This window comes from Leishmania braziliensis, chromosome 36, assembly GCF_000002845.2.
Source record: "Leishmania braziliensis MHOM/BR/75/M2904 complete genome, chromosome 36".
In the NCBI taxonomy this organism is placed as follows: domain Eukaryota; phylum Euglenozoa; class Kinetoplastea; order Trypanosomatida; family Trypanosomatidae; genus Leishmania; species Leishmania braziliensis.
The window spans coordinates 1742614-1768099 of NC_009327.2; the positions used below are offsets into that span (position 1 = coordinate 1742614).

At 55.3% G+C, this 25486-nt stretch overlaps 7 protein-coding genes across 7 annotated transcripts; all 7 read left to right on the plus strand.

The window, feature by feature from the left end:
• Positions 1-893: 893 nt before the first annotated feature.
• On the plus strand, positions 894-2387 carry LBRM_35_4730 (conserved hypothetical protein; the record flags this gene model as incomplete). The annotated part of the gene is made up of 1 exon (XM_001569041.1): positions 894-2387. One exon carries the CDS (start codon positions 894-896, stop codon positions 2385-2387), a length of 1494 nt encoding a protein of 497 aa, XP_001569091.1.
• Positions 2388-3405: 1018 nt separating this feature from the next.
• Positions 3406-4209, plus strand: LBRM_35_4740 (conserved hypothetical protein; the record flags this gene model as incomplete). Its single annotated transcript, XM_001569042.1, has 1 exon — positions 3406-4209. One exon carries the CDS (start codon positions 3406-3408, stop codon positions 4207-4209), a length of 804 nt encoding a protein of 267 aa, XP_001569092.1.
• A 1056-nt stretch (positions 4210-5265) lies between these two features.
• Positions 5266-5862, plus strand: LBRM_35_4750 (putative 60S ribosomal protein L18; the record flags this gene model as incomplete). The annotated part of the gene is made up of 1 exon (XM_001569043.1): positions 5266-5862. The coding sequence occupies one exon, from the start codon at positions 5266-5268 to the stop codon at positions 5860-5862; it is 597 nt and encodes a 198-aa protein (XP_001569093.1).
• A 1639-nt stretch (positions 5863-7501) lies between these two features.
• Positions 7502-10654, plus strand: LBRM_35_4760 (conserved hypothetical protein; the record flags this gene model as incomplete). The annotated part of the gene is made up of 1 exon (XM_001569044.1): positions 7502-10654. One exon carries the CDS (start codon positions 7502-7504, stop codon positions 10652-10654), a length of 3153 nt encoding a protein of 1050 aa, XP_001569094.1.
• Positions 10655-11854: 1200 nt separating this feature from the next.
• Positions 11855-13453, plus strand: LBRM_35_4770 (putative ABC1 protein; the record flags this gene model as incomplete). The annotated part of the gene is made up of 1 exon (XM_001569045.2): positions 11855-13453. The coding sequence occupies one exon, from the start codon at positions 11855-11857 to the stop codon at positions 13451-13453; it is 1599 nt and encodes a 532-aa protein (XP_001569095.1).
• Positions 13454-16990: 3537 nt separating this feature from the next.
• LBRM_35_4780 (elongation factor-2 kinase-like protein) lies at positions 16991-18070 on the plus strand (the record flags this gene model as incomplete). The annotated part of the gene is made up of 1 exon (XM_001569046.1): positions 16991-18070. The coding sequence occupies one exon, from the start codon at positions 16991-16993 to the stop codon at positions 18068-18070; it is 1080 nt and encodes a 359-aa protein (XP_001569096.1).
• Positions 18071-21245: 3175 nt separating this feature from the next.
• LBRM_35_4790 (related to elongation factor-2 kinase efk-1b isoform-like protein) lies at positions 21246-24650 on the plus strand (the record flags this gene model as incomplete). Its single annotated transcript, XM_001569047.1, has 1 exon — positions 21246-24650. The coding sequence occupies one exon, from the start codon at positions 21246-21248 to the stop codon at positions 24648-24650; it is 3405 nt and encodes a 1134-aa protein (XP_001569097.1).
• Positions 24651-25486: the final 836 nt, after the last annotated feature.

The window sequence follows — 25486 nt, forward strand, 5'->3', positions numbered from 1 at the left end:
GTGCGAGCTTACGGCTTTCCTTTAGCTGCTGCTCTTTTCACAGCATTGTGGCTCGATGCCCACTGCGCTCTCCTCTTTCTTTCCCTTTCCTCTGTCTCTGTTATCCTCGGCAGGGGTGGTGCGACGCATATTTGCGTGCTGGTGTGTCTGCGCTCTAATGGCACCGCTTACGTGTGTGTCTGTCTGGTTCTCTCTCTTTTTGTTGTTGTTGCTGTTGCTTCTCGGGGCTTTTCATGTTCTTGTAAACCCAAAGGCGGGCGATGCGACAAGCGTCGTCCTTCCCCAGGAAAAGGCTTGTAGCCGCTTTGAAGTGAATACCGCAGAAAACGAAAGGCCAGCCCTTTCGCTGTGAGGCATATGTCAGAGGTAGACGCACTGACTCGTGCGTATGTATTCACTTTGAGCTAGGTGCGTGTGGCTGCGCAATTTGCCGTGGTGTGTTTGTGACTCAAGCGAGGTCATGGGAAGCCCCAAACGACAGAACCTGTTTGGTACAAGTCGCGCTGTTGCGCGCGGGAATCCATCGACCCTTGCTTTTTTTCCTCTTTTACTGATTGCAACAGACCGCCCCCTCCTTCTCCCGAACGTACACACGTTGCGGCTTTGAGAGAGCCTCTGGCAGGTTTTTTTCTGCCTCGGAGTGTGCAACTCTCACATGCAAGAGAGAGAGAGAGACGGTCTTCGCTCTCCATTGATACTTGCGCTCTCTTTCTCACACGCTGGTACGTTCTTGACTGCTTTTCTGATCATTCTCTACTCTTGACATGTGATCTGGGCGTGCCCCGAGGGCAACTCAATCTTCTGGAGATGGGAAAGGATTGCCTTAGCCGCCTTACTTTACACGGCTGCTTTGCCCTTCTCAGAGCTCTAAGAGGCGCTACAGAATCACTAACATGAAGACTACTCTGAGATGCTTTCCTGGACAGCAAGTCGCGCCCCTCGCAATTGCGCGCACGCGGTACGGAGCCTCAGCGCCGACCCGCACCGCTACTCAACGCAATGCTCTTTTCTTGTGCATCCCTCGCTTTCCAGCGACGACGTCGCTGCGGATGGACGCGCGTTGGCAATCGGACTTTAGGTTTGCACGAGGTCATCCTGTGAAGTATGTGTCAATGGAGACGCCGGAATTAACCTGTCGAAACTCGAGCGTCGAGACGGAGTCGTCCCGGACAGGCGATGGCGTTCTTCCAGCCGACCACGTCGGGGGGCTGATCAACGTCGGCACAAAAAAGTTCTGCGATACGAGCGAGAACGTTGCCGCGGAGCCCACAGAGGTCGACCTCACCTCCGGCGAGAAGCTGAGCAGGCTGGCAAAGCTGTACCCCCGCGCGCACAACTGGGGCAAGTTTCTGTCCTGTCGTGAGCGCCAGCTCTTCTCTCGCATGATTTGCGAAAAGTTCTATAAGGATGGGGAGCAAAGCGCTGCCGATCCCGCCATGTTGTACCAGGCGTCGCTTGAGGTGCACTGGGTGGAGGAGTGGGTTGCTAGCCGCGCGCGCGTGGAGCGCTGGTCTGAGGACGAGGCGCGACGTCAGGTAAAGCGCTCGCTCCTCGAGCGCATCGACCTTCACAAGCCGCTGTCGTACATTATCGGCTCGCAGCCCTTCTTTGGGTGTGATATTCACTGCGAGGCGCCGCTTCTGTGCCCGCGCCCCGAGACGGAGATGTGGACGCACTGGATGGTGTACAACCACCTGGCGCGCGCGGAACGCAGCACTACCGCCACCAACGTGTCTTCAGCCGCGTCGCCAATCCGCATCCTCGATGTGTGCTGCGGCACGGGCTGCATCGGTGTGGCTCTGGCAAAGCACCTCTCAACTGCTACTGTCACTGCTCTTGACATTCTGTCAGAGGCGGTGCGAGTATCTAGAGAGAACGCGGCGCGCAATGGGATCCCACCTGAGCGGTACTCAGCGATGGAGAGCGACATGTTCAGCTGCTTCCTGGATGAGCAGGCGTCCGCGCTGCCAGGTGAACGCGCCAACCTCAGCGACGACCGCCCGATGGGCACCGTGAAGGACACGTACGCTGGTACCTATGATGTGATTGTGTCTAACCCACCATACGTTCTACCGAAGCAATACACCGATCTCCCTTGTACCATTACTCACTGGGAGTCTAAAACGGCCCTCGTCGGTGACGACTACCGCGAGTCTCGGCAGTACTTGTACTTTAAAGAGCTCTGTGTGCATGGGGCGAAGTTGCTCAAGCCGCGTGATCAGCGCAACGCAATACTGCGCGATGCGCCGAACATTGTCATCGAGGTCGGACTGCAGGCGCACATGGTGGCGGAACTGATGGAGAAGAGCAAACTCTGGCAAGACGTCGAGGTTCACCTCGATTATGCTCAGCAGGAGCGCTGGATTTCGGCGAACTCGGCACACTAGGAAGCGGTTGCTGCTGACTTCTGCTTTTTTTTTTGTGAGCGAGTTGTGTGGATCAGCTTCGGCCGGTGACAGAGCGCTGCTTTGTGCTGGAGAGTTTTCCTGTTACGATTTTTTGACTTTCACAGCTGGTAGCGACGAAGAGGCGGAGAAGTCGCACACGAACACGTGCGCGCATCCTCACGACGGAGAGAAGAAGGAAGCATTGGTACCGACGGACGACCGTGAGGCGAGCTGCACGTTGGGGTGCTCACTGCGGAAGTGGCGAACTGGTTTTGCTTGTAAAACGTGGATGTGCACCCTCGTTTGTGATGACTATGATTTCTGTTATTGCTTCTTCTTCTGCTAGAGGCTCACTTGATCATTTCCTTCCTCCCTCTCCTTCTCCCTCTCCTACTGGCGTTGTGTACACAACCCGCTCATATCTTCGGACACTGCTCCAAAAAAAAAAAACACACACACACGCAGTCGAGAGATTTTCCACCTCCCTCAAAAAACAGAGTTCATTCAAGAAGGTGTTTGTGTGTGTGTGTGTGTGTGCGTACGTGTGTGGCGGTGCTTTCATATTGAGACATGCACGTGCCGTATCGTGCTGTGAAGAGTTCTTTGCTGTGTCTTTTTGGGGGGTTCCCTTCGGCTCGCGCTTCTCCCCACCCACGTCCCTCCCCCTATACAAAGTCCTAAAAGTTCTCGAACAGAGGTTCGGAAGTAGAGAGGCACACTCCCACAACCAAACAGGCTTACCTCTCTCAATACAGAGACGTCACATCAATCAAGAAGCACTAGATCAACGGCAGATTCCGCCCATTTTCTCACGGACACTCCTGGATCGTATCGCGAAGTCTTTGTCTTTCTGCGTCGTGATTTAGTCGGCTTTCGCGCATCACTGCCCACGATCATCAGTGTAGCATTGGTGGTGTGGGTTCCCTGCTCTTTAGTCATTTTCCTTTTTTTCATCCGATTACCTGTTCTATCCTGCATTCTATCACTTTGCTAGCAGCCCCCACATCTACGACGAACCATGGTGCTTCTAGAGTGTAAGCGACTACCGAAGGAGGAGTACAGCAAGGACTACGACGCCTTTCTAGCAAGTATGCCAGCCACCACAAACATCGGTGAGGCCACAGATGCCATCCAAAAGATGCAAAATACACGTGTCCGGCTCACGTGGATGATGGCGGCCGCAAAGCAGATGGTCAAGGATTCGATGGTGGACGCGGCGCAGCAGCATTACCTCACTGGACCGATCGGAGATACGGAGCGTTACCTTTCATTAGAGCGTACAGAACGGCGTCAGTTGTGTGTGCAGAGTGAGCTGGATGCCCTCGTGGAGGCGTTCAAGGGCGGCGCGATGATTCTCTTTCCGGCTGAGTGTAGTGGCAGCGACGCGTGCCAGCGCTTAGCTGCGATTCTCGACAGCGATACAGCGTCAGACGTAGAGAAATCGAAGGCGCACCGCATTCTTAGCATCATTGACGATGGGGCGACCAATGAGAACATCTTGGCTGGTCGTGCAGTGATGTGGTGGAGTGCCAAGCCACTTGCGCGCGACGCCGACTTTGTGAAGTATATTGGCAAGAACGACAAGACAAAGATTACAGTGAAGTTGGTCGCCGAAGGTAGCGCGGCACCACCGCGGGAGCCGGCCGTCGACATCAAGGCACAGGCGGAGCTCATGCAGCATTTTTACCGCAAGCAAGAGGAAATGAAGAAGCTGGTCGAGGACGACGATATTTCGTTCGGCAACAGTGCCTGGGCCAATCCGCATGGTTTGAAAAACCAGCTGCAGGGTCTGGATTCCATCCACTACAAGGGAGCCCACTAAGGGTGGTTTTCGACTGCAGTGGCCTGCGATGGAAGAGGGGAAAAAGCAATGTGGCGCGGTTTTCGCGGCGTGGGGTCTATGCGTGTATGTACAAGTGTATATATATGTGTGTGTGTGTGTGTGTGTGTGTGTGTGTGTGCGAGTCCGACTGCAGCACGATGGGTGATTTACAGTGCTTATCCTTTCCTTCTCGTTTGTTTCTCTTGGTATGTATTTGCCGTTTTTCCTGCCGCTCTGGGCAGCTCTCGACCGTATTGTGGCACCACCTACCATCGTATTCTCTCTGTCGTTCTCCCTTCCTCCTTGACGCAAAGACTCTTCTCTCACGCTTCTTCTCTTTCTCCCTCTCGGTGGTGTGAGGTGTAGATAGATGGTCGCCGGTGACGGTGACGTGATTCGCTAAAGAAATTGCGGTACGCACCATGTGAGGGGGCTGTTTTTTTTTTTATTCTCCAATGTTGGTGTGTTTTCCTTTGGCTATTCGGTGACTCTCTTCTCCGTGGCGGTCACTGGAGCGTCGCTCTCCTTCTTGTGCTACCGAAGAAGATCACCGTGGTGGCGCTCATCAAGGAAGAAAAAACAAAACGAAGCGAGGACTGGTTTGGGTATGAGGTGATATGAAGGTTATTGTGTAGGTCTACTCGCACAAACTTGTATTCCATCTAGTAGACCGCCGGTGGCGTGTGAAGACTGCACTGGCAAAGCGAATCGGCGCACGGGGAGTTGCAGAACGCGCAGCCAGACTTTGGGGCTGACTGCTCTCTCTTTTTCTGTTGCTCTTTGCATGGCTGCTCTTTCTCTCCGCTCGCCATTGTCCACTTCACGTCTCTTCCCCCACCCTCTCTCTCTTTTCACTTCTGAACGTTCTTGGTGGTGATGGTGGTGGTGGTGTTTTTTGGTGCCTAAACATCCCGTTGTTCTTCACCGCACTTCTGGCCACATGTCTGGCGCACCATCTACTGGCACCGACCTCCTCCCCGATTCTTCTCCCCACTTCGTGTTGTAACGCCACGCCAGCAGAGTACTTACCCCCTTTGTGTACCTTTCGTGGAAACCATGGGTGTGGATCTGACTGGCATCTCCAAGAAGAGTCGTGTGGTTCGCCACCACACATACTCAACGAACCCCTACATCAAGCTGCTGATCAAGCTGTACAAGTTCCTCGCAAAGCGCACAAGCTCTGGCTTCAACAAGGTTGTGTACCAGCGCCTGATCAAGAGCCGTAGCAACCGAGCCCCCCTCTCGCTGAGTCGTATTGCCGTCGTCATGAAGCGCAAGGCTGTCTTCACCGCAAAGTGCAAGAAGGCCCCGATTGCCGTCGTGGTCGGCGATGTGCTGGATGATGTGCGCATGGCCCGTATCCCCGCGATGCGCGTCTGCGCCCTGCGCTTTTCCAAGAACGCGCGCCAGAGCATCGTCGCCGCCGGTGGTGAGTGCCTCACCTTCGACCAGCTCGCCATGATTGCTCCGACTGGCAAGAACACGTACCTCATGCGTGGCCGCAAGTCTGGCCGTGAGTCGGTGCGCCACTTCGGCGCCTCTGGCGTGCCCGGCAGCCACTCGAAGCCGTACGCGACCAACCGTGGCAAGGAGACGAAGCGCGGCCGCCGCCCGGGTCAGTCGTACAAGCGCAAGGCCTTCCGTCACGTCTAAGCTGCGGTGGGTTCTTGGGAGGAGGGATCGCCCTGCTTCTCAGAGTTTGTGCGTGTATTGTGGCAGTGTCAGGGACGCGCGCGGAGCGGAATGCGCGACGGCAAGAGAGGAGAATGGAGGGAGGTGGGTAAGGCAGAGAGTTCGAGAAAGTTGTCATGGTGAGTGCTTTTCGCTGTTTAACCACCACCATCGCTGCCTTCTTCTCAGTATTCCTTTCTTCCTCTCCACGCATACTTCCTCTCCTCGCTGCCGCCACTTTACGAAAGACAGGCTCCCAATCACTGAGGAGCTCACGCGGTGCTGACACAGGCACACAGGCACGCACGTGTTTGGGTCTGGTGGGTGAGAGAACGAAGTTGCCGTTATGCGCGTCCCTAGCGCGTATTTCGTCTTCCACTTCTCTGCTCTCCTTTCTTGTCCAGTTTGTCTTCTCTTTTTGTTTTATTCGTTTTCTCTCTGTTTGAGTTTCCCCAAAAATAAGCGTTCAAAGTGCTCAGCGTTGCCTGCGGCAGATGAGATAGGGGGAGTACACTCATACTCCCTTCGCTCATCTTCATTTTCGTACCTCAGACATCTCTGCCGCCCTCCACACTTCTTCGCAGACGAGGATGTCCGTAGCTATGCAGAAGGCGATCCATGGCACGTAGAGAGAGGAATCTTGGCACGTACATAGATCTTTTGGCAGCCGCTCTCGTTTCCTTACGGAGTAGACAACAAGAATGAGCCTGTGGCCTACAATGCCACTTGGCGCTCCAATGAGGCTGCACGTGCGTGCAAATCCCTTCTGTAGACGCGCTGGCCACATCTTTGTCTTGCCTTCCCTCCTCCGCTCGAACTCGCCATCTGCGGGTGATGCTCCCCTGTGCTACTACTCAATCACGTATGCTTCTCTCTAATTTGCTACCACAGATCGTCTTTTATGTTTCCACCACTACACGTCTGCTCTCTCCCTTTTTTTTTTCCACCTTTTCACCGATTACTCTGCTTTATGGTTTACTCTGATGTTCTTCACGGAGCTGAACAGTTATTCACACACACACACACACACACACACACACACGCACAGACACACACACACACAGAGAGAGCGAGAGAGAAAACACGTACAGAGACGGGAACAGATGCTCGTGAAACTTCACAGGAAACACACTCCAAACTCCTGTTAAACTATCAAAGAGACGCAACAAGAACAGCAAAGAAAGAAAAAAAGAAAGCCCATCGATATTACATCACATTGTTGTGCTTCACTCTCTCTCGCGAAGAAGGAGACGACACGCTACTCAAAATAGCCGCAAAGACGCACACACGCACACAAACGAAAGGCAACGCGGTGCGCTGTACCACTGCTCGGGGATTTTTTGGCACGTTTTTTTTTTCTTATTTCGTCTCTCTCTGTCGACCCGTTCGCTTTATTCAATGAAAAAGCGCCAAACATTACTGCAACCTTCCTTGCCAGCGCACGCTTACACCACGAAGGGGCACAGGGACACTTGTGACATCATCTAAGCTCCATCCACCCCCTTTCGCCCATTCAATCTCGCCTAGTGAGCACCACCGCTCTTTGCTCAGCGGCACTTGTGTGGGGAAGAGCAACGCTGGGAACAACGTGGACTCACTCGTCCCCTTGCACATATCTTCCATGCAGAGCAACCTCCTCCAACGTGGTGGGGGCGCTGAGTCGAGGCCGCTGAGCGCGGTTGACCTGCAGCGAATCACCGACATTTTAGAGGCATGCGGAGTGTCAGAGCTGCATGGCTCCCCGCATATTTATGCACATCCGGAATCGATCCACATCATCTCACCTCGAGACCTCAGCTTCCTGGTCTTGCACGCTGATGTGCTTGCGACGCACAAGGACTTGTTTTATGATGTGCGGGCCTTCACAGGCATTCTTTGGGGGATGGTGCAGCATGCAGATCGTGGAATTGAGAAGGTGTTGTGCACGATCGAGGACAGCGGTACGGCAGTTGAAGTGAACGCACTGGGCGGCGATACTGGTGGCACCCCGTCGTCGTCGCCATCCCCGGCACTCGCGCCGAAATTCTTGTATACCCATGTGTCGAACATGTACCCAGCCATTTTTCCGCACCTCGTGCAAGTGTTCCGTGTGGCGACGCTGCTGCGCGCGTATGAGAGCGCTAAGGCCCGCGCAGAGGTGCGAGACTCACGCCGCATTGCACAGGTGGATGTTGATGTGGTGGCCCGGCTGGCGAGCCGTCTGACTGATCTTTTCTTGTACGAGGCAGGAGAGCGCACCACCGGGGCTATTGGTCGCACAGGCGCGCTGAACGTGACGGCTGCCTACACGAACGTTGGTCATCATCTCTTCCGCACAAGCGAGAGTGCCCTTAGCTCTGTGATGCTGCTTCTTTCCGCACTGGCTGCTCGTCCCGGCAGCGACGCGGGACCAATTCTTCGCTATTTCCACAGCGTTAGCGCCTGGAAGGCGAGTGCACTGGGGCTCCTCATTACCGATAGCTACGCCAAGGCGATTCAGACGGTGCTCTTTGCTCTTTGCGAGCGTCGCCACGACTTTGACAATGTGGAGGAGGTTGCCGCCAAGCTCTTCCTTCAGCGACTCGCATCGCGCCCACCATATCAGTGGCGCACTTTCCGCTTATTATACTTCAGCGTTCAGGACATCGGTGCTCGCGACACCCCCGCAGCAGAAGATCAGCAAGGCAGCAGCGCGTTCGGCCAGCTGCTCGTCTTCCGTCATATTCAGCGCGCGCTCCAATTGTGCCTCACCACAGACGGCGCGAATAACGCTGATGCGCTGGCGACCGTGAAATTCCTGCGCAAGGCTGTGCAAGCGCAAGTACACCGCTGCTGGTTGGAGCCGAACATGGCGGGCAGGATGGGATCGTCGTCGAACAAGGGCAATAACGACGCGCCGCCGCGACTCCTGTCCTACTACGAGCTTCTCGTGCTTGCAGCGATGCAGGGGATGCCAGCGGCGGACCTGACGAAGGACGCAGAGTTGCGGCGACGCGCTGAGCAGACGAACCTGTCAGTCGAGCCCGAGGTGCTCACCCCCTCCTTTCTGCGCATACTCCTCGCTTGCTGCTACAACGTTCCACCGCCGTCAGACGCGCCCACCTCGCGCGCGCTGCTGTCGACGCAGTCCACCTTAGCTCTCTATGAGTCGTTGGCGAAACACGTCTTCCAAATTCCTTTGTGCTCAAGTGCGGCAAGATCGTGCGACGTGAATCCGCTACTCGCCACCGCTGCTCTGCAGACCGAGACGCTGGTGGACCTCTGTGTGTGGAACGCAATCCACAACACGCAGGAAGACGACCGGGAAGCGGCAGAGGAGGGCGCCGTAAAGGAAAGCAGTGCAGAGGCGGCAGCAGGGTCTGTGATGGTGCCCGCAGCTGCGCATGCACGGCCCAAGGCTGGAGCAACAAAGATGACGGGACCTCCTCTTCCACCGACTCCTTTCACAAAGACTGCAAAGCTGAGCGCCGTAGCAGCCACGCCGTCCTTGCCACGGCCACCCACGCCCACCTCTGCGCTCTTCCACTGCATTCGCCGTGACGTGTCGCTTCTGTTCGCCGGTAACGAGGATGTGCTGCAGCACACGCCAGGGGCGGCGCGGGTGCGTGCGAAGAATTTTCCGTATGGCTTTCGCACCATGACGCTCAAGACGGTGAGCCTCCTGTTTGGTGCGCTGCGCACGGCAGAGCTGTATCACCACATTCCGCCCGTCGATGTGCTGCCAGTGGTCGCGCAACTGTTCGCCCTGCGTGCCTACTACCCCTTGTCACTTTCCGAAACAGAGGCGAAGCGCAAGGTGGAGCGTCGTGTCCTGTCCTTGATGCACCTTACGTTGGCGATTTTGCCGCAAGAGATGAAGGCGGCAGCAGTGAATCAACTTCTCTGCCGTACGCTCGTCCCTATGAGCACGATGGCGGGACAAGCAAACCAGCTCCAGCTTGCCTTGTTTGAGGGCTATCTGCGTTCCATGGCGACGGCGAGCGCTGCCAACGCTGTCACGGACGAGCTCATGCTGCAGCACTGGGTCGACATCGCGGTGCCGGCCGTCACAAACCGCCACAGCGTCGCGTTGGCCAATGCCGGTCACGACTTCCTCATTGCCGCCTTCCGAGCCGAAAAGTACGTCAGTCCATTGTTTGTGCCCACATACATCGCCCTCTACATCCCCACGGTTGACATCCACAGCACCACCGGAAGTGTCAGCCAGAGGTCTACCTACCCACCCTTGTCCGTGAGTGCCATTCAGCATTTCGCGCGCATGGTACGAACTGCTTGCCACGGCATCGAGCGGTGTGACTCGACGGCGCTGGCACGGCTCTTTGAGGACGGCGCTGGCAATGAGGGGGATGCTACGATGCCGGCCTTGTCAAGTGCCGCAGTGGCGTACATGGCCAAACTCTCGCCAGCGCAGCGCGCTGCCCTTCGAAAGGTGACCCCGACGAATGCCGTTCTTCTCGTTGTGTCCGCCTTGTTTGACTGCCTCTGTCTGTTGTGGAATAGCACGCCTGGGTATGTGAAGGTGGCACAAGACCTCTTCGTGGCTTACTTTTCTGGACTGTGCAACTTACTGCAGTGCACGAGCACACCAGTATTGCAGCGTGTATGTGCCTCGATCGAGGCGATCGAGGTGGAGCATCTGCGCGGCTCTGGCAGCGTGCAATTTCAGTTCCTCAAGTACGTGAACTTGGTCGTTGACGCGGTCGAGGGACCGTCGAAGGTGGGCATTGCCGAGTGGTTCCTGAATATGAACAAGCGCATCCAGGAGCAGAACTATGGAAAGCACTCCAAGTTGTAGTGTAGCTCGTGGTGTATCGACTGGTTACGAGTAGCCCATGAAGGAGGTGGTGGGCCAAATGCACTTGATATCAACTGGTCTCCAAGTGCAGCTCCCGCTCTTGAGCGTGTTTCACTACGGAGACAAGAATCACGTATGTACTTGTATGCCTGTTGACGAGCTCTCAGAGGGAACCGTCCCCTCCCATCAGCTGCTCTGGGAAGGCTCTGTTCCTCCTCGTCTTCTTTCGTTTGCGGCTGGCTTTGGTGAACATCTGCGTGGCATGCTGTGCCATCTTCTCCCTCTCCGCCCTGATGTGCCTCGCTTCGTTTTCGGGCACAAGAGAAAAAAAGAGTACAGAATAGTGCACGCGGGAGGCTGCAAAGGGATGCCATGCCCCTGTCGCACAAGTCGAAGGGGTTGCTCCTCCACGCGGTTGCAGTGCATGGAGGGTACGCTAGTTTCTCGAAGTCTCTCTCCACAAGGTAAGAGATGCTCCTATCATGCTGAGATAAATCTGCTCCCTCAAAGGAGAAAGCCCCATAACCATCCGAAGAGAGCTTCGCTCTCTCTCTCTCTCTCTAGGCGTGTCTGTGCCCTGTTGGTGCTGCCTCAGGATGTGGACACGTTTTGGGGTAGGTGGCGTAGGCACAGTGAGCTCATCTATTTTTTTTTTCCCAGCAAAGTTACTCCGTACTCCTGAGATGGTGCACTGTGCGGCACGCATCGGTGCTTACACAACACCCTGTCGTATATGTATGTTTGCGCCTCTGCATTGCAGCCTCTCTCTCTCTCTCTCTCTCTTTCTCCTTCTCAGGTGGCTTTGAAGGGTTTCCCGTGACCCTGTCGGATCGCGCCTTTTCTTTCTTTGTGTTTGCGCATTCCACTGAACTTGGACGCGGGCGATGTGACACCATTAGATGGTGATCGAAACTAACGCAGCCTGACTTACTCCACGGCGTTGAGGTGGCCATCGCTTTGAAACGCGGCGCGAAGTCTGACACTCACTCAGTGCACAGACGCACCGCTTCCCCCCGCACACACACACGCACACACACACACACAGAAGGAGAGCCCACGCAAAGCGTATTGCGAGACGTACCTGGACGTGCCGTTTGTGTGTTGTCGCCTTGGCTTTCTTTTAGTTCTGTTCTGCTGTTGTTGACTTATTCGCTTCTTTTTTTTTTTTGGATTTGGGGGAGTGCAGGCTGCTATGTCACGATGCGTGGTTCTCGGTCATGTCGCGATGCACCGCTGTGCAACTTGGCTCGCGGGTTGCAGCGCATTGCGGCGGCGATGCTCGTGAGCACTGGGGTAGCAGACGCTGGCAGTGGCGCTGGTGGCGCATCCTCTACATCATGGGCAGCAAACTCAGGGAGTGGGTCAGTGGACTCTGCAGTTGCGCAGCACCACACAACTTCCTCTTTGACGCTGCCCGTGAGTGTGGCAGAGGATTTGTCGAAGCCAGTGAAGCCCAAGGATATGCGGTACAAGCATGTCCCCTCTTCGCGTGTTGGTCGCGCGGCGGGCTTTGCCTCGCTCTTCATGCAACTTGGCTGGGAGAAGATGACTGGAGGCACCCCCGATAGAGGGCTGCTCTCTGAGCGCGGTCATCAGCACATCGTCAACACTCTGTGTCGTATGCGGGGTGCCGTGTTGAAGCTGGGGCAGATGCTCAGTATCCAGGACGAGAACACGATTCCACCTCATGTCACGGCCCTTTTTGAGCGAGTGCGCGACCAGGCGTTTGCGATGCCGCCAGCGCAGCTTGACCACACACTCGCGAAGGAGTTCAACAATGCGAACTGGCGCAGAGACCTGTTTGACACCTTTGACAATACCCCCGTGGCTGCGGCGAGCATTGGCCAAGTGCATTGTGCTACCTTGAGGCCTGGCGCAGCAGGCACTGACCCAACAAAGCCTCCTGTAGAGGTTGCGGTCAAGGTCCAGTACCCTGGCGTGGCGCAGAGCATCGACTCCGATGTGGCAAACTTGAAGATGCTCATGTCTCTCGGTGTACTGCCGCCAGGGATGTTTGTGGAGAAGATCCTGCAAGAACTCCGCAACGAGCTTAGCGCCGAGTGTCGGTATACCCTGGAGGCAGCGAAGCAGATGAGGTACCGCAGCCTGGTCGCCGCTGACCCGACCCTTTCTGGCCTCTTCTATGTCCCCAAAGTCTACGAAGCAATCACCACTGATCAGGTGCTCGTCAGCGAGTACGTGCACGGCGTCACGATCGACCAGCTCGGCAAGCGGTCTGACGTTCCGCAAGAGCTGCGTAACTACATTGCCGAGAGCTTCATGGAGCTGACACTAAAAGAGCTGTTCGTGTGGCGGTTCATGCAGACGGATCCGAACTTCTCCAATTTTCTGTACAACGCGAAGAACAAGCGAGTGTATCTGCTGGACTTCGGCGCATCGCGCGAGTACTCGAGCGAGTTCTTGGAGGACTACCTCGACGTCGTAACAGCGGCCGCCACGGAGGATCGCGAGCGGATCATCGCGAAGAGCATTACGCTGGGCTTTCTCACCGGTCAAGAGGCGCAGGAGATGCTTGACGCGCACTGCGCCAGTGTGCTGCTACTGGGGAAGCCCTTCCAGGATCGGGCCCGCCCGTTCGACTTTGCTGCCGAGAACTTGCCGTCTCTCATTCAGACAAAGGTGCCGACTATGGTAAAACTTCGCCTGCGCCCACCACCGCCGCCAGTGTACTCGCTGCACCGGCGCCTCAGCGGCACCATCCTCCTCGCGACTAAGTTCAAAGCGACAATACACAGTGGAGGACTCTTCTGGGGCATCCACGACCAACTGCGGAACTGAGCTATGCGTTGTTTGATGGGAATCTGCGGGCGGTTGCAGACGCTGTGTGGTTATCACTGATGAGGCGAATGATTCCAGCAGTGACCGTACTACCTTTCACGGAGGAGGAGTGAGGCTCGTGAGAAGGACGAAGCAGGACTCAGGATCGTGTTGAGCTGCCACTACTCTTCACGTTTCGCAGAAGCGCGTTAAAGCCCAAGCGATTTTAGCTTCGCCCATCGTCACCGCCGCCCCCACTTCCACACCAACGGAACCTTCTTGATAGTCTCGGATGGGCTGGATGTCCTCTGGTGTCCAACACTTTTCTATGATGTCTGCGTGTGCTACTCTTCCTGTTGCCGTTGCGAGCGGCTGTCGGTCACGCGGATGAAGTTATCGTGTGCTCACATAATGTTCTTCCCTCTCCTCAGAGTAAAATAAAAAATAAATAAATAGAGGAATGGTGAGAAAGAGGCGGGCTGCTTCACATCCAAGGACCACATGGTGGAGTGCGGATGGAGATGGAGGGCTTGCGCGCAGTGCATTCTCGTCTAGCTTCTTCTCTTCTCCAGCACCATGCAGTTGCTGAACAGCGTCGACTCGGTGAGGAAGACGGAGCGCCTGCTTTCTTTGGTCAAGGCTAGGAATCATTTAGCCCCCCCCCCTCCTTCCTCCTCTAGGAGCTCGTACGCTGCAGGAAATGCCCACAGAGGGCATGCTGATATGTGGTATGAACAGGTCACTACGCGCGTACGGAACGAGTGCCACTGCCACCATGCTGCTCTGCCCTGCAAATTCTTACTGTCCTTCCCTGTCCACCTTCGTCTTTGTCTCTCTTAACCATCTGACATGCGCATAAGCGCGTTGCTGGTGTGCCCCTCTCTACGCCGTGATACGAATGATTCGGCGGACAGTCAAAGAGCAACAAACAACGCTGGAAAACGAACCGACACAGAACGAAAGAAACTCAGCCGTGCTGATATAAACAGCGAAGCCTGCTATAAACCGAAGGTCGCCAGCACAACAAAAAGAAAAGGACAAGCTGTGGGCAACAACTTACACAAAGAAGAGGATCAAACCAAACAGTAAAGGAAACACGTTAGCCGCACAGCAAGGCGCGTGGATACCCCGCTTTGCTTATCAAGACTTTCCCTTCCTCATTCATTTTCCTCCCGTCCTCCCCCCTTCCCCCTTCCCCCTTCTGTCCTCCCCCACTTTCTCTCTTCGATCGGTTGTCGTCTTGTGTGTGCCTTTCTTCGCTTTTCGTTCTCGTTACGGTTCGTTTTCCCGCTGTGCACACTTTTTGTGCTTTTCACTCCGTGTTGTCTCATTCTGACGGGCGGTTGTCACGATTCAACGACTCGTTGGCGCGTTTTTTTTTGGGTATTCTTTTGTGTGTGTAGGTGTGTGCGTGCGTGCACCTTTCTTTTTGCTTCCGGTGACGGGAAGAAGGTGACTGCCGCCAATCATTTCGGATGCGCAGCGACTGAGACGCAGAGGCGATTACGTCGTTTCGTAGTTCGGCCCTTTCTTCGTTTCTCGGGTGGCACCCCGTCCATTGCTTCTGTTGTGTTTCCTTCCCCCGTACTCCCTACCTCTATACGTGATCCGGAAGTGCAACGTTGGTCATCCAGGTCACTTGTGTGATCGCTGGCATAGGCAAGACAAGTCGAGGCACGGCAGCGTACCATCCGCACGGGAACGTGCACGGGTCTCTGCACAGACACTCCAATAGAGACAGGACATCACCGCGAAACGGGCGAGCGGGTTCCGCCGTTGAAAAAATTTAGTTCTTACTTTGTTGTTGTTGGTGCCCTCCCCCCCCCCTCAATCCTCTCCACTGCCACCTCTTTCTGAGCCTGGCTGCTCTTACGTTGGTTCGCCCTTTGTTTTTCGTTCCTTTGGCCGCCATTCTTTTTGTGTTTTGTTTTTGCTTGTTTTTGCTGTTTCTCTGTTTTATCTCTTTGTGTGTGTGTGTGTGTGTGTGTGTGTGTGTGTGTGTGTTTGCATTCTGTGTCGAGTTGCTGGTGACACTCCCTCTGTGGTTGTTTTACTCTTGCTGCCTTCTTCGGGTTTGTGCCCCCCCCCCCCCCCCCCTCCTCCTCCTCCTCCTCTCTCTGTGGCTTCGCACCTCCTCCTTTCTGTTTGTGTCGTCTCACAGATTTCACTTTGTGGTGCGTGTGTTTCGCGCTCTTTTTTTTGTTCCTGTTAGGAGCAGGGGAAAGTGGGGAGTCGCATTATTGTCTGACCCCGCACAGTCGGTCCTCTTTCCCGTTTTTGTTTTCTCTCCGTTGTCTCTATTCTGGACTATACAACACCTTCCCTCATCGTGCTCTTTTCCTCCGGTGCCCTGCGTGGCGTGCGGTCGTTTACTTGTGCGTCAAGTATCGAACTCCTGTGTTGCACGTTTTGCCACTTTGCTGGTATTCTTTGCCCAACCCCCTCGTCACTGCCACGCTCCGCCGTGGCTTTTTGTGGGTGGGAACACTGATGGAGTGGGCGCCTCTCTCTCTCTCTTTTTCTCAGAACACCCATTTGCTTTGGCCTGCTTGTTGTCCGGCTTTTACAGCCCCCGCCAGTTTCTCTCTCGGCACGTGCGGTTGCGCATCCCCCGCGCCTCTGCCTTGTTGACTGCGTACCACCTCTAACTTCTGTTTCTCCACTTCGTTGGGGATGCCTGGCGACACCCCTGCTCTTCTGCTGGAACGAAGGCCTTTCCCCAGGACGCCAGTCATGCAAAGCGTGTCGGACACTGCTTCGATGTGTACCCGCAGTATCAAGGGTATCCAGGAGCCGTTTCAGTGCAAGTCCGCAATTGTTGGTGGCAGTTCACGGCACATTGCAAGTATCACGCACAGTCTGGCTACCACTGCCGCTGGAGACAACAGTGGCAGTACGTCGGCCTCGTCTGCAGCAACGTCCCTCGCGAGTAGAAAGCTTGGCTCGAACCTGGAAGGTTTGTTTCCCGAGCCGCTCGTGGTGGCGTCACCGCCACCGGACACACTGCAGAACTGTAGTGACCGCGATGGAGTTGCAACGTCCTCCTTCTCTCAACCGTCGGCTTCGCCGATGCTGTCGGTCACGTCGCCATCGGTACCAGTACTCTGCAAGGACCAGGAGTCAAGCAACAGTGCCGGAGTCGCCGCTGCAGCACATGCGCGAAAGGGGCGGCGGGGTACGCCACCACTGGTCTCTCTCTCAGCGCGGGTGAATGAGACAGAAGGCACAAGGCCGCTTCAGTATATAAAGAAAACGATGCCTTCTAAGAAAAACGGCGGGTCACAAAGCACTTCAATTGCCACTACGCCGCTGTCCAAGAACGTTGCCGCGCGAAGGCCAGCTGAGCAGGCGTTGAATCCGAAGCCCGAGAGTGACTCCAGTTCTCCGCAAAGGGCAGAGCCATGGTGTGCATCCTCTACGAAATCTTCACAACCAGCACCATTGCCGCCCGCTAAATCACGCCCACGCTCTAATGGCGCAACAAGCGAACATTCTCGCCACGCAGCTGTGCCGCCGGAAGCTGGCGCTCGTGAGGCAGGACCACCACCAGGGGCAGTAATGGCGTTCCCAACGGCGAAGGCAGCAGCGGTGCCTTCTCTGAAGGCGTGGTCACCGCCAATGAGCACAAACGAGATTCCCGAGCACTTGCCCACGGACGAGCCGAATGTGCTGGTGCCGGTGCACAAGTACGTTTACGATGTGAAGGCGTGTGCGTGGAAGGGGGTGGACACGATGGTGCGCGTGTTGCACCCGAACCGTGGCGTCAGTCAGGGGACAATGCGAGTGTGCTTTGCGTTAGAGGAGTTGGACGAGACCGGGTTCTGCTCCCACATGGTGGCGAAGATGTTTCGCCACAATATTTCACACGTCGTCGAGAGCGACTACTTCAACGAAGGTGAAGCGCAGTGCATCTGCGGTATTTTAGCAGAGAAATTCAACAAGGTGCAGGTGCCGAAGAACTTTCAGCGGCACGTCCTCTCGTTCCTGCAGTGCGAGACGGTGCGTATCAAACCGACTGAGATGCCAGCGGCATACCAGCACAAGCGGTTGGGCTTTTTCTCATACCGCACCACCGACTCTGGCGACCTACTCTTCACGATGGAGCCGCGCCTCGAGGGGAACTTCACCAAGTATACAAGCAACTTCGGCGGCGTGTACAAGGGTTTTGAAAAGCGACTGAGTGCGGAGGAGGAGAAGAAGCGGCACCGCATCCTCATGGCGGTAGAGGCCTTCTCGCACTTTACCCTGGTGGAGAGCGGGGGCTCAATGCTCGTGTGCGATCTGCAGGGTGTTAATGACTTCCTGACTGACCCGCAGATTCACACAGAGGATGGCAAGGGACTCGGGATGGGCAACATGGGGCAGGAGGGGATCGACAAGTGGATAGAGGCCCATGTGTGCAACGAGGTGTGCAGGGCGATGCAGCTCAAGCCTCTTTCGAAGACCCTGAAAAATTTCCCGCGAACGACGGAGAATGAGAGTCGCGGAAGCTACTATCAGGTTTTGCGAACCATGGTGCGTAGTCAGATCCCAGTGCAGCACGAAGACATAATCCCGTTGTCAAAACCGCTGTCTGAGATGTCTGATGAGGAGCAGCTTGAGTACGCCATGCAGCTCTCAGCACTCTTGTCGGAGTGATCAGCTATAGGCGTTGCTCTTCTCGTGTGTCCTTGTGAATCTCTCTTCTGCTTTATCTTCAATGTGGTTGCATTCTTGGATGCACTGTGTGCCTGCATTGTTCCTAGTGATGCTATGGCACTCCGCTATGGGCACCTCTACTAGCCTCCGTTAATGGAGACGATGTGCATGCGACCAGCAGTGTTTACTGAAGGTGTTGCACGCTCGGATTACTGGACGCCTCGCTTTTCTTTTTTTATCTCGCGCCTTCCTGTTCCTTACTCGGTGTGATGAGTGAGCAACGTGAGTGGGTGCCGAAGTGAGTTTGGAGTGAGCTGCAGAACGACGAGCACCTTTTTGCACGAGTCTGTACGAGGTCAAAGGCGAGCTGCCATCCATGACGCATACAACTCTCGGCTACAGTTCTGTGTATGCGAAAGCTCAATGTGTATCTCAGAGTTCTCTTCTCTCCTTTCACTTCTGTCGTCTTCGACTGTTTTTCTTTTCCCTCTGCAGTTTAGCTTTGCTTTTCTTCTCCCTTGCTTCGTGGTTTTCTCCTTTGAAGGGTTTGCGACGGGCAAGCACCGACGTGCCTGTATGTGTGTGCGGGTACTTTACCTGTTTGTCTGCTTACAGTCGCTCTTTTTTTTTTTTTACGACTGGTCGCTGCTCTGCACCTTCAGCTTATGTTTCATTTAGGTTTCTTTTTTTTCGTTGTCCGATTTCGTTGTTTCTGTGCTGTGTTTTGTTTTATATCTCACCGAGCGCTTCGGTTCACCTGACTTTTCTCTGGTCGAGCTCTGCTTTTTTTTTGTTTTCTCTTGGAATGTCTCTGTTCAGACTACGAAGGCGCCGCGAATGATGTAGAACGCAATAACGCCTGCTGCTGACTTCTCTTGAAATTTGTTCGTCATTTAGTCACTTTTTGTGTTTGCACCTGCTTGCCTTGTTAGTGCTGCGGTGTGCTTTTTTTTTCTGGATTCTGCTGAGCTGGCTTGGATTCTACGCTATGCTCCTGTTTTGCTCTCACCATGTCTGACCATCGCGTCTTCCTTCTCCATGCGGATTATGCCCTTTACAGGAGTCGTTCTCGCCCCCCCCCCTTCCCGTGGCGTCGGGAGTTTTCTTGTCGGAAGAGCTTCTCTTTTGTGTGTGTGTGTGTCTTTACGCACGTCTCGTTCGCTGTACGGTTAGGGACCGTCGATGACACACGTGAGGGAGAGAGGGCAGACAGACGGGCTTAATCGGCGCAGTGTTATCAGCGCAGATTGACGTACAGCGGGAAAACAGTGGAGGTGAGGAGACAATGGAGTCGCTCACTCTGCTGCGTATTCCTACAGTACATAACTTGTCTCCGAACTCTTCTATGCTGCCAAAGCGTCATCACACGTATTGGCACACGACTGTGAACCAGACGCTGAATCCTGTGGTGCGCGCAGGTACACCTATCTCTCCATCTAGAGAAGGATGCAAGCTGCAAGTAGCATTCAACGGACATATTGGCGTATGACATTTGGGGGTTTCGTGGCATTAATGTATTGAGGAGCTCGGCGCTCTGCTGTTTCACCTTCGCTTTATTTCCAATAAAAGGATGTACATCAAGGGCTAATGACTTTAAACAGCCCTTTAACAAATAATATGAACGCTTTTTTGTGCTCCTTCGCTTGCTGTGTGTTGTGCTTGGGTCTGTGTGGAAAGGGGGCAAACAGCTATAGCGAAGCGAAAGGAGGGAAGGGGAGGAAAGCCTCCACCAGTGCGTCACTGCCTTTGATTGTTGCGAGTGAGCTCATCAAGTGCACCCGGAGCAATGCAGAAGCACGTGTTACCGGGCCTTCGCCTTTATTGAGAAAAGAAGCGCTTTCAGTGGCAGAGGGGAGGGCAGTCCTAGCGCTGTCTCCACACACGCAGCCACAGGAAGCATGGTGGCGTGCCAGGAGGGTGTTGCACAGTCGGTTTCCACAAGGTGATGCTATGGACTTTAGTCGCTCAGAGAGACGGAGAGGAGTCTGGGGGGGGGGGGGGAACAGGCGAAAGTTGCTCAGGCTGCAGGTTGTGGCGTTGCCGCTATGACGCACTCTTCGCCGCTCACCAATTTTCGTTGTCCGCCGCCGTTCGCGCATATCCGAGCGATGAGTGGGTGAAACCCGTGCTGAAATACATTCACCGCCACGCCCGTCTACGAAGGATGTCAATGGGTTGTCTTAATCCCTTTTCTCTTTCTCATCTCCTGTGCCTCTTCTTTCGGCCGCCCTTTTTCTCTCTTCGCTCTCAAATTTCTCATGTTTGCACCTCTTCATCCTCCCGCTCATGCTTAACGCGATCTTCTTCACCCTCGTCTAGGATGTGGTGCATTGACTTTTGCCTTCTTTTTTTTTCTTTTCTCTCCTCCCCCCTGTGTCATTTGTACGCAGTGCACGTGACGCATACGTCTCCCCGATCTCTAGGACTTGGTGTGGGCCCTCTTTTTTCGTCTCTCTTTCTCTCCGCCTGTGGTTCCCTGTACCCTAGAAGAACAGTGCGAAAAATAAGAGTAGGCGTCGGCACAACGCGTACACTGTTCCACGGCGTCTTCCAGCCTGTGGTCAACATCCCGCCTCCTTTGGCGCAACGGAAAGAGGCAGATCAACGCGCAGGCAGACGCCCGCCCGCACACCAAACGCACAGGCACTTTTACGAGTTCTCCAGATTCCCTCACACGAACAACAACAGTAACAACCACGAAAAAGACGCAACAAGGAAAGGCGCTAAAAGAGCCGAAGACGAAAAAGGCTGACTCACAACGAAAGGGCTGCACCGCTCTCCATATATATATATATATATATCTTTATATCTATGCGCAATACTTTGTTTTCGCGCACCACTCGCGAGTGACGCTTTCGAGTGCTGAACCCCACTGTTGGCTTGATTTGCTCCTCGCCACCAAAGCACTGTATCTCTGTGGTGGTGTTTTCCTTCTCTCTTGCTGTCCTGTCGCACCTTTCTTTGCGCCACGCGTCACGGCCACCCTTCATTCGCACTCGCACTCGCTCGCTGACACCCCCCTTCCTCCCCCACGTGTACACTCCTCGAGTCCATCGGTCCCGTAGAGCCCTTCTTTTGCGCTTGACGCTGCTGGTGTCCCTCTGTCGATTTCACCAGCACATTTGGAGGTCATCACGTTTCCGGTCTTTGTGTCCGTGACTGAACTGCGAACGCCATGAAGGGAGGGTCCGCCGCAAAGGGGGAGCCGGAGTCCTCAGAGACCCAGAGCAAAGCGAACCACGGCTTGACGAACCAATCCAACACACGTGGCAAGACAGCCTCGGACACGGCAGGCCCGACCTCCTACTCCGGCACCATGCCCGGCCAGAAGACCTACATGGATGTTGACCAGGCCAGCATTTGCAACGACGCGGCTTCGCTACTTTGGAAGCTGGATGCAGGCAGCTCGACAAGCAACCTGCAGATCGCTGACAAGGCTTCCTCCATGAAAGATGACGACGACTTCATTGTGCTGTCGTCAAATAAGCGTATCTCTGCCGCCGCACTGGTGTGCTACGTGCAGACAAACAGAATCGGCGATGCCGCTCCAGTGATTGTGCGAGGCTGCAAGTACGTCTTTGACAACTGCACCAGGCGCTGGCTGACCCACCCCGTCACGGTTCGCGTGCTGCATCACAACCGCGGCATCCATCAAGACAACTACTTTGCCACCTTCGCGATAGAGTTGCTGGACACCGCGAAGCCGGCGGTGCCGATGTTTGCAAGGGTGTACCGCCACAATATCGACGGCGTTGTGGAGACCGACTACTACAGCCTTGGGCAGGCACAGGCGCTGTGCGAGGAGTTCGCACGCGACTACACGCGCACTGACGCGCGGCACGGCTACCTGAAGTTCCACTTGCCGCTTCTCACTAATCGCGTCGTGGTTCGCCTCGACCTACACTCTGTTCTTGACCCGGCAATTCGCCGCTCGCGCCGGGGTTTTTTTTCGTACCGCACCCAAGACACGCGGCAGATCCTGTTCTTGATGGAGCCCAACACGATAGCATGCGAGACTCTCGGAGTCTCCTTCGCGTCTCTCGAGGTAGAGAAGGGCAAGCGCTACGAGCGTGGCGACTCGACGTGGTTGCGTGACATCTACAGCGACATTGCAGAGGGCTTCTCACACTTCACCTACGTGAAGAGTCGCGGGTGCATGGTGGCGCATGGCCTCGTGCGCAGCAACGGATATCTGCTAGACCCGCTGTTTCACACGACGGACCGTGAGCGGTTCCGCATGGGCGATGGCGGTAGAAGGGCAATGTCGAAATGGTTCGAGCGGCACCAGTGTAGTGACACCTGCCGCGCCCTCGGCATCTTCAACGCCAGCGAGGACTGCAAACCATTCAAGAACGCCCCCCTCTTTGTGAACCCACTCGACATGGAGGAGAACCATTACACCAGTTACCTGCGCAGCATTCGTCAAATGCCAGCCGCTGTACGCATGGACACAGTGCATTTTTCGGACGAGGAGGCGGAGGAAGCTGTCTTGAGCACAGTTGTGGGGAGATCGGATCTGACGTCAACAATGAACGCTAATCCGCTCGTGTCCAACTCCTCCGCCCCACTAAAGGTGACCTGTGATGCCGTGAAGTACGTCTTCCTGCCTAGCTGCGACAAGTGGATGGAAGTCCCGATGCGACTTACGGTGTGCACGCCGGCAGTACCGGTCGCTGTCGATGACAAATATGTGTCGTTCACGATCGAGGAGATGCAGGAAAAGGGGAAGCCCGTGCCCATGCGTGCACGCTTTATTCCACGGCGAGACGCGCGGGATGCGGACTACTACCACGTTGGGGACGCCTACTATCTCTGCGTGACCCTGGGCCAGGCCTTCCGCAAGTACCGCTCGAACAGCGTGTTCGAGCGAGAACTGGATTTCTACGCTGTCTACACAGCCCGCGTGCTGAAGGAAAACATCCCGGACAGCGTGATGCCCGTCATGGACGACTCCAGCTTCTTTGGTCGCACCACCGCGGACTCCGGCGATGTAATGTTCCTGGTAGAGCCAGAGTTTCAGCCTCTCACCCCACAGCATGCGTCGAATACCGGTGACATGGCGAAGGACGCTGAGGGCTTTGACGATCTCATGTTGCGCCAAGTTGTCGACGCCTTCTCGCATTTCACTCTGCACAAGTCGGGCAATCATTTGCTGGTGTGCCACCTCAAGTGTAAGCACGGTCTCCTCAAAGAGCCAAACATCAACACCTCTAACGGGTGCGGGTTCGGCACACTTAATGGCGGGCAGGCGGGCATCGACGCCTGGGCGCGGATGCACAAGTGCAACGATGTGTGCAAGTTTCTTGGGATGGAGCCAGTGCCGCGTCGGTTAAAGCTTTACGATATTTCGGCGAGTCAGCTGATGCGCTATATTAGTCTGGTGCAGGCGCACGCAATGGGTACAGGCTGCGTGTTCACGCTTGCGTCTCCATGGTGCAGGATGTCGGATAGAGTGCTGCCTGCTGCGGCTGCCACTCCTAACAACGAGACCGAGGGGGTGCCCGCGCGTTTTGCTGCCGGTGCGTCACCGGCGACTGTTGGCGTTACCTTCTTTGCGCGGCCAATTTCTCCAAATGGAGATGAAGTAACGCTGCGCCCGTGGGTGGATGACAATCGAAGCCCTGGTGCTGCGACCGCGAAGAAGAGCGCAGCGCAGCGCCGCACACTGACCCAGCAGGAGCTTCTGCACCTCCAATCGAAGGGAATCAACACCAAGTACATTTTCTCTGCCACGCGGTACGATCTCAACATCGATGACCTTACCTGGACCTCCAAGCGCATCTTCGTGCGCATCGTAAACCCGGAGCGTGGCATTGGCCAGGGTGGCATGCGTGTGTGCTTCGAGATCACCGAGGTAGACCCGGTGGCCTGCAAGGAGGTTGTGATGGTGGCGAAGATGTACCGCCGCACCATCAAGAATGTGGTGGAGAAGGACTACTTCACAAGTGTGACAGTGCAGAAGCTGTCCGCGCTCTTCGCTAAGGAATTCAATCGCGAGAGAAAAGAGGGTGCCCCCTTGCGCTTGAATGTGCTGGAAGGTGCCGTGGTCGCGTTGGACCGAGCCGTCCTGTCGCCGGAATTGCTTGCCAAGCGCACGGGCTTCTTTTCCTACCGCACGGAGGACACAAAGCGGGCGATGTTCTGCATGGAAACGAAGCTTGCAGGTCCCTTTACCAAGTACAGCGGTAACATGGGCGAAGCCTACCCCACGAATGAATGTCGCCTCAGTCTATCCGCGGCACGCGAGCGCACCATGATCTTCGAGACGGTGGAGGCGCTCTCGCACTATTCTCTGGAGAGAAGCGGGGGCGGTTTGCTCGTCTGCGATATGCAGGGTGTTAAGAACGATTTGACCGACCTGGAGGTGCACACGTACGATGGCCAGGGCCTGGGCGTCGGAAACCTCGGAGCCCGCGGCATTCAAAAGTTTGCGGTGGGTCACCGTTGCACCAGTGTCTGCAGGAGTCTCGGCCTCCAGAAACTTTACAATCAGCAGCGCACCGTGACAGAGTCTGTGAGGATGACCAACCGCTTTGTCGTCATTTTTGAGCGCTGCAAGGAGGTCGCCAACATGGAGTAGTACATAGCGGGCAAACGAACGAGAGCGACAGCTGCCAAACACACAAGACGCACATATCCGCACGGGCAAAGGTCTCGGGCTCACGAGTAGGATGAGTGACAGCTCCTATCATATCTTCGCTCAGTCTGTGGGCTGTCTTGTATGCGTCGCACCTACCGCTCCCGTCTCAGCTCCTCTCTGCCCTGTTCCCCAGCCCCACCTCAGGCGCAGGCACGGATACTGAAGTGGAACCGCGCCTTTGTTCGGACCCTTTGGCCTTTCCATTCCCATCCACATCCTACCGCGCCGTGAAGGGCATTCGTGTGTGAGTGAACGGCTTCTTGTTAATGTTTGTGGGCATCTAAGTATGAATTGGTGACGGCATTCTGTGAGGAGGAGGCTGAGCTACGGTGAAAGAGGAGGACGAAATGGACACGTTCCCATCTGTCTGCGTATTTACTGAGAGGAGGAAAGCCATTTCCTCACCATACACACCAAAGTGGGCCGACAATTTTTTCATTTCCAGCGGAGCCGGTTTTCCACAACCTGCGGCCTACCCGGATGTTCACAAGACACTTCTTTTTATTCGCTCTTCTACCCCTGCATTTTTTTTTCGTGTGTGTGAGGGGAGAGGGTGGTTTGCGCTTTGGCTGTCAAAAGTGGATTTCAGCGGTGTGCAGGTTAGCGGTTTGGTTGACTCCGAATCTCGCGAGCTACTAGCCAGGAAGGAGAACCAGAACATGCAAAAGAGGAGCACACACCCACACACTGAAGCGTTTAGGTGACGACAAAAAAAAACATAGATTCCATCGAGTGGCGTATTGAACCCTTCCCCCCTCTTACCCCTCTCTTTGCGC